Below are 13,329 nucleotides of genomic sequence, written 5' to 3' on the forward strand. Positions count from 1 at the left end.
AAGGGCAATACTGCAGTAAGATTTCTCTAGCACCTTTAACTATCCAACCCACCTTACAGAGAGACAAGCTGACAGTGATGAAGTTGGACTCACTCCTGGTGTCTGGGATAACAGGTTACCTCACACAAAGACTGCTTCTCTGAGGCTGGTAAGTACCACTGGTGCACAACAGGGGGTAGCACTATTGTTCTTTGACATATCTGTCTGGAGACAGTAAGCCAATACAAGCAGTTGGGCACCATCTTAGACAGGGGTGAAAGTAGTTTTTATTTCTTGGTGGTACTATGATATAGAGTTATAATCTTACCAGAGCCGAAAAATTTCACTTAGCCTAATTATTTATTATTTATTTATTTGTTTATTTACTGTATTATAGTCTATTTATCAAGCATTCACTAGGACTTCTTATCACTCTAGTATCACTCTTTAACCCACCTGCATCTGTTTTTGATTATGAATAAATTGCAAACACTTAATTTCAACATTTATTTATTTATTTAACCTAGTTACTCTGCTCGCTCCCACTTCCAATCAAATTTTTTTTTATATAGGCTACTGTATATCATGAAACACGTTTCTTTGAGTCATGCCTTTTTATTTGGGAGACTGCAACATACTTCTGTCCGCTAAAACACTTTCATTATTGCTGCGCAAGATCTGGTTAAGCCGTACACGCACTGTCTGTCTCCTGTCTCTCCAGCGAAACACTGCACACATAAAACCAGAATAGGCTATTGAAACATCAACATATTTTTCTTTAGCCTGTATGTTTTTTTTATTTGGGAGACTTTCCAAGAAACGTCCGTCTGCTAAAACACTTTGGATACCAGTGCACGTTGGCGCAATTACTGTAGGCTACTGTACGCGCGCTAGCTTGCTCGTTGTCTGTCCAGCTGCACGGGAGGTTTAGACACAATTCAGATACAGTTCAGAACGATGTATATGAAATATATTTTGGGGGAAACGTGTTGCTTCTGGTAATTTGACGTTAGCATGTTGTCATGCTGAAAGTGCTATATTTTTCAGAGACAGTATAGTTTTCTTTCCGGTACGGCGTACCCTCTCCAAATATTTTAGTGGTACTCCGTACCGGCCAGTACCGGCTTACTTTCACCCCTGATCTTAGATGATACACTGACCTTTGATGCCACAATTAACTCCTTATTCAGAAAGGCCCATCAGAGACAGTTCTTTTAGAGGAAGCTGAAGAGATTCAATGTTGACACTTCTCAAAATGTTTTACTCTTCTTTTATTGAATCAGTTTTGACTTGATATGATATGCTGGTTTGGCAACTGAGTGACAAACAAAATTAGGCTCTGTAAAATTGTTACTCTCTGCCAGAAGATCACTAGCACTAACCTGGACAGCATTGGGCAGGCAGAGCCACACTGGCCATTTTGGCAAACACCAACCACCCACTCCACTCAGAGTTTTGCCTCCTGCCATCAGGGAGGAGGTAAGCGGGCCAGGTCTAACAGATACCTAACATCATTTGTCCCATCAGCTGTTGGGTTTCTTAACAAATTATAGATCAACTTGCATTTGTTTATCATTGCTTATGTTTACATTTAAATTGGAACATATTACAATCTTCCACAAGTCTATGTGATTTTACATTTTGAATATGTGTGTTATGTCCTAAATACTATCTCATATCGTTTTCTGTGAACCAAATTACCCCTCAGGGACATTAAAAATATCCAGTCCAATCCAATTCATATCATAGAAGAAACTAATGGGCTAATTTTAGTTAATAATCAACCCGTACACTCATTTCATTGCCCAGTAGCCTACCTTTGACTGTCATTCCATTTTATTATCATTTCCTGGATGTGTGGGAGGGGCAGACAAACGTTCTTTGTGTAAATAAATATGAAAGAACATAAGACACTCAATAGAAAAAGAAAATCTGTGAATATTTCTCAATTACAATTAAATGTTCAGTTTAAAAGGAGTTGCAGGAAAAGGGGAAGGACTTGGGAAGCATTCTTTATTTTCTTCACGTGGTATGTGGCTAGTCCATGAAGTGGTCATATTATACTAGTTTACATACAAAGGCTCGTCAGTTGGATCCTTTAAGGGAAAACAAAGAAAAGATACATTTTAGAACTCAATCAAAAAAGCACATCTTTTAAATTGTAGGTGATCCTACGATTACTGCTCCATTTGATTTCAATTGGTCCATACTATTGTCAAATGCATTACTAAAAGATCCGTGTACTTTTGCTATCATTCATTTGGAAGTGAAATGGGAAATGGAATGGAAGTGGTATATGACTTTTTGAAGTTCTATAGTCACTTGCTAAGTGAAAATGATGTCGTATTTTGACCTATTACAGGGATCACAAACACAATGTTGACTTAATGAATAGAATCTCATCTTAAAGTTGACTTAATGAATAGAATCTCATCTTAAAGTTGACTTAATGAATAGATATCTCATCTTAAAGTTGACTTAATGAATGGATATCTCATCTTAAAGTTGACTTAATGAATGGCTATCTCATCTTAAAGTTGACTTAATGAATGGATATCTCATCTTAAAGTTGACTTAATGAATGGCTATCTCATCTTAAAGTTGACTTAATGAATGGCTATCTCATCTTAAAGTTGACTTAATGAATAGAATCTCATCTTTAAAGTTGACTTAATGAATGGCTATCTCATCTTAAGTTGACTTAATGAATGGCTCATCTTAAATGACTTAATGAATGGCTATCTCATCTTAAAGTTGACTTAATGAATGGCTATCTCATCTTAAAGTTGACTTAATGAATAGAATCTCATCTTAAAGTTGACTTAATGAATGGCTATCTCATCTTAAAGTTGACTTAATGAATAGAATCTCATCTTAAAGTTGACTTAATGAATGGCTATCTCATCTTAAAGTTGACTTAATGAATGGCTATCTCATCTTAAAGTTGACTTAATGAATGGATATCTCATCTTAAAGTTGACTTAATGAATGGCTATCTCATCTTAAAGTTGACTTAATGAATGGATATCTCATCTTAAAGTTGACTTAATGAATGGCTATCTCATCTTAAAGTTGACTTAATGAATGGCTATCTCATCTTAAAGTTGACTTAATGAATGGCTATCTCATCTTAAAGTTGACTTAATGAATGGCTATCTCATCTTAAAGTTGACTTAATGAATGGCTATCTCATCTTAAAGTTGACTTAATGAATGGCTATCTCATCTTAAAGTTGACTTAATGAATGGAATCTCATCTTAAAGTTGACTTAATGAATGGCTATCTCATCTTAAAGTTGACTTAATGAATGGCTATCTCATCTTAAAGTTGACTTAATGAATGGCTATCTCATCTTAAAGTTGACTTAATGAATGGCTATCTCATCTTAAAGTTGACTTAATGAATGGCTATCTCATCTTAAAGTTGACTTAATGAATGGCTATCTCATCTTAAAGTTGACTTAATGAATGGCTCATCTCAGCAAACAGACGTTTCGCCAGCAAATGAAGTGGCTATTAGCCTCTGGCCAACCTCGAAAGCGTATTCTGTGTTTGAAAGTGTTTTAGTGGACTATCGACCGGCTGTCAATCAGGGAGTGGCGTGCTATGCATAATCCCGGCACGCCATGGTTGGCAGCCTGGCGAAGAGGGGCGGACCCCGGAGAATATAGGCTACGGTTGAGGAAGTTCTGCTCTTTTTCGGTTCTGGGCCTGACACGGCCCGCTGTGTTATATGCTGCATTGTGTGCTTTGTGACAATAAACCAGTTCATGATAGTGAAACGCTACAGTATGTTGCAGTCTCCCAAATAAAAAGGCATGACTCAAAGAAGCGGTTTCATGATATACAGTAGCCTATATAAAAAACGATTGGAAGTGGGAGTAATTAGGCTAAATAAATAAATAAATGAATGTTGAAATGTTGGAAATTAAGGCTAAATAAAGGCAGATACAATTGGGTAAATGATAATGTTGAAATAAGAAGTCCTAGTGAAAATTGAAATGTTGAAATTAAGTGTCTGCAATTTATTCATAATCAAAAAAATACAGTGGGTTAAAGATATCTAGTGATACTAGAGTGATAAGAAGTCCTAGTGAATGCTTGATAAGTAGACTACAGTAAATAAACAAACAAATAAATAATAAATAATTAGGCTAAGTGAAATTTTCGTTTCATTATAACTCTATATAATAGTACCACCAAGAAATAAAAACTACTTTCACCCCTGCCGACAGGTGGCCAAAGGAACCATTGTTTAATAAAATCTAGATCAGACCTTTTAGGTAGCCTACTGTCCAAATAACGTTGTTATAGGGGGCTACACCAGGCACAAAACTGAAGTGTCCCGTTTGCGACGCCACAAAGACTATTATTTTTGTTTGTTTGTTTTTGTAGCCACATTATCCATTCATTGAGTCAACATTGTGTTTGTATCCATTCATTAAGTCAACATTGTGTTTGTAGCCTAATCCCTGAAATAGGAGAAAATACAGGATCATTTTCATTTAGCCAGTGACTATAACTTCAAAAAGTCATATAGGTCCACATAGCACTTGTTTTTCCATTTTCCTTCCAAAATAGAATAATGAATGAACACAAAAGTACACGGACCACATTGTCTTTGTAGCCTAATCCCTGAAATAGCTGAAAATACAGGATACTTTTCACTTAGCAAGTGACTATAGAACTTCAAAAAGTCATATACCACTTGTTTTTCCATTTTCCATTTCACTTCCAAAAAAGAATAATGAATGAACACAAAAGTACACAGACGCTAAAAAGTGCAGTATGCTGAAATGTGGTGTTTACTCACAGATTTGTAAGACAAACGTCTGTCATAAATACGATCATTTGGAGCAACAGTGCCTGAAACAACAGAAGATGGCATCACTTCACTGAAATGGCATACATTTATTTTAACTTGTATGTTTATTTGATATGACTAAACCAAAATAAACAAAAAATAAAATACAGAAAATATGGACAAATCTTTTGCAACTCTTTTACTGTATTGCTTGACAGCCTTAAAATATTTTGAAATACCTGAATTTGTCCTCATGTTTAATTCTTGAGCTACTCTACTGTTTACATAGACATGCGAAGCAGCATCCTATTGGGTAAAGTAAGAGATGACATTTTAAACCTAATCCACATAACAATGCATGATTGTAATAAAATCATTGATTGGAAATCACAAAGATTTGATAGTGTAGTGTTTACTGTTTACTTACATTACTTGTGGACGGGGGGGCAAATGGACTGTCCTGGGCATCTGAGCAAAAAAATGACAAGAGTTACTAGTTTCACTTGGATTACATGTACAAGTCTGCATTGTATTTGACCTATTAGACTAGGGAGAAAAGACTAGAAAAAAGAAATGCAAACCTTTTTTTCTGGAATTTCCAGAGACATTCCTACCCACACACACACACACACACACACACACAGAGAGAAAGAGAGACAGACAAAACAATCTTTAGATATTCTCTTTGAAATTAAGTGCAATTACTTGGGCCAACTCTTACCCTTACTCACCTTTTTCTCATTGCAAAGAAAGAACCTCCAGCCCCAACTGCCAAACCAAAAACCAAACATGCCACTGCTATTCCAGCTATGGCTCCAGTGGACAAGCTATTCACTTCCTTCTGATCTGTGAGGCATAATAGCAGAATACAATATATAATTTTAGACACAATATGAGAGTAAAAAAAGAATCTGGGAGACGTTCAGATAGTTAATTTCAAAGCAGTACAATCAATTCAGATACAGTGTAAGTGTCATGAGCTCTCTCTCTGCCTGGTAACACACGCTGATTGAAGTCTGACCTCCACCTGTTCCTGCTCTGCTCTGCTCTGCCTCACCCTCGTTACCTACCAGCTGCACTGCATTCACCACTCATCATGCCCTGTATATAAAGCCTTGCTTTTCAGTCCACACTTGTCAGATCGTCTGCAACCAGCACCAGTTACCTGCCTGTTTTGGAAAACGCCTCTGACTCTTTGCCTGTGATCCCGGACCAGCTTCGACTACTTCTGTGTTCTCCAGCCCTGGTAATCTTGACCTGCCTTCCGTCCCTCTTCTCACGAATACCGCCTAGTCCTTGACTGTACTGCTGCTTCGTTTCAATTGCTGTTGTGTGTGTGTTTCCCCAGGACTTCCCGGATCATCCAGCTCCTGCCATCGGCTGTTCGGCTACTGGGGAACACACACACGCAGACTCTTGGAACTCCTGTACCCCGGAACCCCTGAAACCCCCCTTAACCCCCAACCCTTAATTAAACTTTTGAACGTGACGCTTTTGTGGTCCTCGTCCTGTTTGGTGTCTGACAGTAAGTATTCACCGCATTTGGATATTTCCCCTTTTACTACTTTTATAATTGGAATCTTGGTCCATTTAATTTGGTCTTTATAGAATCATTTATAAAAATCCCAAAAATCAAAGTGAAAGCGGATTTCTACAAAGCAATATTAATTCATTAAAAATATATACTGCAAAATAAGCGATTCAATAAGCAATCAATTGGTCTGTACTACTAGCAAACGTTATTGGGGCTGTCTTGGAATTCAATGAAAATAGTTACAACAATGACCTAAAAAAAGCAACATGATGTGAAAAATACCTGTTTTAACCTAAAGACACAGCTATGTTCTGTGTTGATATCCATTAATCATCCAATCAACCAATCATGCTAACCAACTACCTTTGTCAAACTCTATCCTATTTATAGAGACAACTTGAATTCGTATAGCCTACAGTATATGATATATTCTTGAATAAATTATTCATTTAGCATTATATGGGATACCCGGAGGTAAAACAGCACACATGGCCTTAACTTAGTTGTTTACCTTTTGGCATCTTAGAAATCTTAGTTCACCAAAGAGGTTTGTCAAAGACCTATTTGTTACATTTTACTTTATGCTTATGTGGAAATCACATGGTTTTCATTTTCATGTATTGTATGAGTATACAAAGTTTGCGTTTCATCTTCTATTAAAAGACAAAGAAAGACCTATTTTGTTTGGAATAAGGCATTTATGATCTTAACTTGGTTGGTTCCAGACCTAGCAAGGGAGTGTAATCTAGGTGTCAAGTTTAAGCTTTGGAGAGGCCCTAACAGACTTTACCTGTGACTGACACATCGACATATGTATTTTGACTGAGATTGGTGATGCTGTTCCTAGCAGTGCAGGTGTACTTCCCACTGTCTTCATGTCCACTCTGCTCTTTAATGTATGAAGCTCCGGATATTTCTGTCCCATTAAAAGCCCAAGTGTAGATGCTCTCAGGAATGGACTTAGCAAGACAGGTCAAATGAATGAAATTGCCAGTATCTACTGCTTTTGTGCCAATAATAACAATCTCCTCTGGCCCATCTAAAAAAAGACATGATCAATAGCACATTAGGAATACAAGCAGGTATAATTAAAATAAATAAAGTTACTGTATTGGATATTATATACATTTGTAACCATCGTCCACCAGCTCTAATATTTAAAATACAGACTATGTTTGATGTACTGCACATACAGTACAACACTGCACCACTAGTTTATATATATTTGTATAAAGTGCCACACTTCATTGGGAAGAGACCTGGGCCCGTTTTCCGAAAGCATCGTAAGCCTAAGCGTCGTAAAGTCCCTCTTATGAACGTCTTAACATTTGCTGACTGTTTCCCGAAACCATCGTAACTTAAGAGCGTCGTGAAAACACACTCGTAGATCTACAAGTGCTCCAGAGTTCTCATTACTGGCTAAGAGCGTCTTAACAGGTATTTCCCACTGAGGTCACCAACAGGACATACAGGGGAATTACAACTTAGAATATAATCATCCAAATACGTTCCCATTCTTTATTGTGCTTACTTGTGATGAATCAGATTTTAGCGTGCAGCATACATTTAATGGGCATAATAATGTGATTTAAAAACAGACAAAACGTTTTAAATGAGACGTTGCCAGAATAGTTTGCCATTATCTTTGTCTAAGTGTAGGCTATCTAATTATTAGGCCTATGAAGAAAAAGCAGAGATAGGAACATGTGGTTTAAATTGTCCTGCGTCAAAATCTAAGCCTAGGCTTATATGTTGCCTACATTCCTCTCTTTCTTACTCAACCTCTTTCTTATCTTCATCTTGTGACACAAACATAAACAGTGCAACAATCTAATTTTAAATAATTACAATTATTTATGTCTGTGTGTGGTATATAGCCTACTTGGGATGCGAACATGCAGATATCAAAGTTTTTCTATTTCCATATTTGTTGTATTCTGCATTTATGGAGCCACCACTAGGGTGCAGTAGTGTGAAGTTACATGCAGGAGTTCACTGAGACACATGTAGTTTTGGGGGAGAAGAATAAAAAGTGACATGTGGACTTAAAGGAACCGTATGTAAGAAATGTATTTCAATTAATCATAAAATGGCCCTGATATGTCACTAGACATTAAGAAATCATGTTCATTTCAAATACTTATATCACTGACAACAGTAGTCTGGCCAGGATATTGTCATTTAAAAAGTGAAGTTGCAGCCCTCAACTGATGTTGATGTTGTGTTTTGTCATGTCATGTTGTGTTTTTTGGCCTGATCGCCACCCTCTACCTATCTACTAAGCACAAAGTCAGTAGTGTTTTCGGCATCTGGGTTGGCAACCTCGAGTCAGGAGGGAGGGGGAGGGGATACACTGCTCTAAAGTAATTTGAAAGTGATTGCAGTACCAGTTTTGGCCACAATCTTACATATGGTTCCTTTAACAGGTGCTGTTGCTGAGTTTCTGTATACACCAATCCGCCGCGAACTTTATGGGCGCTGCCATCTTGCCTGCAGCCATTACTGCGTGCCTGCGGAGTGTGACAGTGTGACACTTGCCAGTGCCTTCTAATGGCTTTTCAATGAAGGCATCCTGTCAGAGAATATCAAATAGGAGATCCTGCTCATGAAAAATGTCAGGTGAAAGGGAACATTGGGTAGATGTCAGGCAGTGGCCCAAAACTTACCAATGAAGGTAATTTATTGACAACATAATGTATTAAGACGTGTATTAATTAATGACAACAATAAGCCGAATGCTATCATTAGTAGCTGTGTTGCTAATATCACAAGCTTCAGAAGTTGCAAATAACTATTAGCCACGACCACTTGTAGCAGTTAAATACATGTTCTTACAGGTATTCAGGATTATTTTATTAATCGTATGTATTTCATCCACTTTTAGCGCACATCTTGGTCCTCCACTTTCGACAAGGAACTCTGTGTAATCCGTAAGCCTGTAAACATGGGCACTCAATGTGCAACAAAGGTTTGTGAATTTCACAAACGGTTTAATTCTAGGTCTGTATATTCTTACTGTTGTTAAAACAGCCGACCACACAACACGCTTTTCCTGGCATCACTGGACAGCATACGTACTAAATAAAAATGAAGAAAAAGAAGATTTTGCATCTACAGCTAACGTCTGCTACAGCCGCCTACAGGACCAACACATTACTTCGCTACTTCCTTAGCAGCAAGGCAACGCAGTAATGGCGGCGCTGCTTTACTTCCGTGTTTCGCCGGATTTGTGTATAGTTACCCCAGTTAGAGAAACATAATAATATTGATGTGAATTAATGTGTAGATCCGAAGTGTAAGCGGTAGGCCTAGCTGTGACGTGCAGTCACCTGACATCACCATCAAATTAGAGGATATTTCAGAACTATTAACGTGGACAGCTCCCCTTAAGAGCAGTGCACGCGTGTTCACGCTACGAGCATGTTCGGGAAACAGTCGGAAAAAACAAACGAAAACCAAACAAAACCCTCGTAAGTGCGTGTGTCCATTGTTATCAGGAAACTGGGCCCAGGACTAAAGTGTTGCAAATGTGCCACATAGATCCTCTATCACACGATGGTATATATAGCCTGGTTAAAAACAGACTCATTCACTTTATGAATTGAGTCTGGGGATTCACAATTGGGAAACTGACAAGAAACAGATTCAGCAGTCAGTCAAACAATGTGCGTATGTCTGCTGTAAATGAATGTACGTTTTTTGATTAAAATTGTTTTCGTCACAGATTGGCCTGACCGTTATGGGGTCTGAAAGAAATGTTGATGTTCCAGATTAATATCTCCCTGAAAGGAGGTCTAGGTGGGCGTGGACAGGCTATGAAATATATTCCATTAAATGCAATAACTGATATCAAATGAGTTAGTAGCTCAAATCAAGTAATTCAAAAATACTCACATTTGACCACAAGGTTGTGGTTCTCACTAACAGAGCTGACAGGATTACTGACTGTGCATGTGTACTGCCCATTGTCCTCCTTCTCTACTGGGCTGATGGACAGTGTTCTGTTATCCTCATAAAAGGTGATGCTGTTGCTAGGAAACAGAGGTGTTCCATCCTTTGTCCACTCTCTGGTGATGATGGTGCCCTGGGCATCACAGGTCAAGTTGACAGAGCTGTTGCCTGCTATGAGGGTGCCCCCAGTGCTTATGATAGGAGATGTAGAGATTCTCTCTGTGAGAAGGTCATACAGAATATATGTTACCATGTCTGATTAACTTTTACCTGCTATAAAGTGTTAAGCCCATCAGGATTTAAGGACAATGCAAGATATTATTTCTGCGTGAATTAAAAAGACAAGACACAAAATTGACCCTTTCACAATGATAAAACATATAGAACTGTGAGTGATTGCATACTCCTTATATGACACCTTATATCAGTGGTTCTCAACCTTTTTTGAGCAAACGCCCCCTGACCTTACTTTGATCCTCTGGTGCCCCACACACACACACACACAATTAAACACACACACACACACACACACACGCACACAATTAAAAAAAAAAAAAAATGGGTGGGCTATTAGGCCACTCACACTCATGCTATATTGCTTAAATAAAAAAGCAGAGACCATTTCTGTGCTGTTTTGGTTTCTTCTGGAATTATAAGAAAATGTCCCTAAGCAATAGGAGACTGGTTGGGTAAAAAAAAACACTACCACATCAGCATTGGTTGTAATGATTTTTTTTTTTCACATTAAATGTAGGCAACAAGGCGTGTCATTTTATCATGGACAAAAATCAAGTGCACATCCGTGAACAACACATGCACCGTAACAATCCAGCGGATTAGCAGGGTCTTTTTCGTGGAGACTACGCTCAGAGCAGCTGCAGAACAACAGCGGCGGAAAAGCGGGCTATAGAGATGGCGATAGCTGGGGCTGGGGAAGCGTGAGTCGAGGTGTGCAGGCCGAACTGCACTGTATGACCACTGAGCATAGATAAACAGTAAAATGTAGCTGGGACGGTAGAGGGGTTAGAAACCCATGAATGAAAATAGCCTATTTATTTCAGGTAAGCCTATTTTTGCACCAAAAATATGTGAAAACCATGAAAGTTTAAAATGTAAAAAAAAAAAAAAAACCTCTGACGTTCCCAACTAGGTCTAGGTAGTACGAACGCCCCCCAGGGGGCGGTACCGCCCCCGTTGAGAAACCCTACCTTATATGAACCCAATATTCATAAAGCATTACAATGTAGCCTACAGGTGTACCTTTCATCAGTCCAGTTGCAATGGATGGACTGTGATGAACTGCCCTACTTGTGATTGTTTAGAGATTTTAAAGGTTTTATAACAATGCTACAAATTTTGGCTACTTTGTGTGCGGCCCGCAAACACACATTCCAAACAAGTATACACAAAAGTTTCAAGAGTGGGGGATGGAGTACAAGATGGAGACATATTTATTAATATGATTTATTTTCGCGGCATAGATGTACAGGGCTGCGCGGCGGTCATATTTTGTACCGCTATGCGGTACATCTAGTTTTGCTTATCAAAGGCCTGCTTCACCCAGTTACCATAAGATTGTGTGACTTAAACATGTTGTAATCAATGTTGAACTATATGTACTGCCTAGTTATACATATAGGGGCTGGGGACCGAACAATGTCTAAGGGGCTCATAATGTTCTACTCAAATGTTGTGCAGATAAGTAAATGGGACACTCTATACATTTGTAAATGTTTGTGGATTGCTACATTCATCAGTTTCACATTCACAAATTTCATCAGTTTAACCAGGGTAAGGGAGAGATAGGACCCTTACCGAACACTGCCAGTGAGGTTTTCCCAAATTGTTCTACACCACTGCTGGATACAGTGATGTTCACAGTGTACTCCCCAGTGTCATGGAGAGTCAGGCTCCTGAGATCCAGTGAAGCCGTGGTTTTGTTCACAGAGACTCTGCCAATATATTCAGGATGTATCATCTCTGTATCACCAAGTGAAGTGATGATCACTGTATTGCTTGGACAAGTCCAGGTGATTTTTGTAGGTGGTGCAGATGGAGGGTTGATGAGGGTGAACACCACACTCCCTCCTACTTCTCCATCCAGAGGCCCATCCAGCAGTAACTCATTTTGGCATGAACACAAGCCTGAGGGAACAAAGGGAAGAATGAATCTATCATGTTTGATGCAATGCAGCTTCAAGACTTAGACAATAATTAGTCGGTGCGCAAGTAGGGAGGTTTTTAGAAACAACAACATACCCTAAATCCTAAACCTTAAAAGGATATACAGCATAACAATACTGTGATATAAGCATGCTGATGTATACACATTTTTTAATATATATAGCTTATCAATTATCTTCTCTTGACATCTTTACATTATGTCACAGAATTAACATTTTGACTGTAAATGTATGTTTTCTCTTCTTAAGACTTTGAATATTAAAACATTGTCTCTTACCAGCAGCTGAAAGAAATAACACAGTAAACACCGTCAATGAGATGTGCAGATCCATTCAGGAAGTTGAGTATTAGGTAACTAATCCTTGGTCTTCCCTGATTCTGTTATACATTTACATATAGGCCTATCTAACTAAACAAAATCAAGTAGTCACCGTCAGACTTCCAAGAACAAAATGGACAACAGTACGCCAACGTTTTTTGACATAAAAAACATCAACAGGAAGAGGGAAACACACTTATAGATATGGTACATGGACGGTAACACTTACACTATCATGGAGGCAAAGGTCTTCAAAAAATTGCTCTGTCAACATCCCATAAATCCCAGACAACAGAGAGCGTAAGAAATGATTACCAAATATGTACTGACATCTTGTGGTTAAAGACTCAAAAATATTCACATGAAAAACAGCCAGCTAACAAATTTGAATAATGGAATTCAGTAGTTTTTGTCATCTTTATGGTTATTGATATGGTATTTTGCAGACCCTTTTGTCCAAAGCACCTTACAGAATATGAACATAATCATTACAGTTAATAATATAAAACAAAATATTGTTGAAAAGCCTAAATTAAGCATAGTAATAACAATAATACCA

General features: G+C 38.2%; 1 protein-coding gene across 2 annotated transcripts; it reads right to left on the reverse strand.

Moving 5' to 3' along the window:
- Window positions 1-1,975: 1,975 nt before the first annotated feature.
- LOC125306554 (carcinoembryonic antigen-related cell adhesion molecule 20-like) lies at window positions 1,976-12,993 on the reverse strand. Of its 2 annotated transcripts, XM_048261976.1 has the most exons (10): window positions 12,729-12,993; window positions 12,083-12,412; window positions 10,211-10,486; window positions 7,107-7,355; window positions 5,514-5,628; window positions 5,364-5,392; window positions 5,210-5,250; window positions 5,022-5,088; window positions 4,792-4,844; window positions 1,976-2,075 (listed from the first exon to the last, which is right to left on the reverse strand). In XM_048261976.1, exons 1-10 carry the CDS (start codon window positions 12,781-12,783, stop codon window positions 2,043-2,045), a joined length of 1,248 nt encoding a protein of 415 aa, XP_048117933.1. In that variant the 5' UTR covers window positions 12,784-12,993; the 3' UTR covers window positions 1,976-2,042. The 2 variants fall into 2 exon arrangements, with proteins under 2 accessions (XP_048117933.1, XP_048117934.1); XM_048261977.1 differs by lacking the exon at window positions 7,107-7,355.
- Between the last annotated feature and the right edge of the window lie 336 nt (window positions 12,994-13,329).

Source organism: Alosa alosa, chromosome 13 (assembly GCF_017589495.1).
Source record: "Alosa alosa isolate M-15738 ecotype Scorff River chromosome 13, AALO_Geno_1.1, whole genome shotgun sequence".
Classification (NCBI taxonomy): domain Eukaryota; kingdom Metazoa; phylum Chordata; class Actinopteri; order Clupeiformes; family Clupeidae; genus Alosa; species Alosa alosa.

What these genes read in the sequence shown, in the direction of transcription:
- LOC125306554 (XM_048261976.1), bottom strand. Translation starts at nt 12,783, where the DNA reads ATGGATCTGCACATCTCATTGACGGTGTTTACTGTGTTATTTCTTTCA. An exon ending in CCACAACCTTGTGGTCAAAT is followed by an intron (nt 7,356 to 10,210) that starts GTGAGTATTTTT and finishes GTCTTTTTTTAG; the next exon opens with ATGGGCCAGAGGAGATTGTT. An exon ending in CCCCCCCGTCCACAAGTAAT is followed by an intron (nt 5,089 to 5,209) that starts GTAAGTAAACAG and finishes TTTACCCAATAG; the next exon opens with GATGCTGCTTCGCATGTCTA.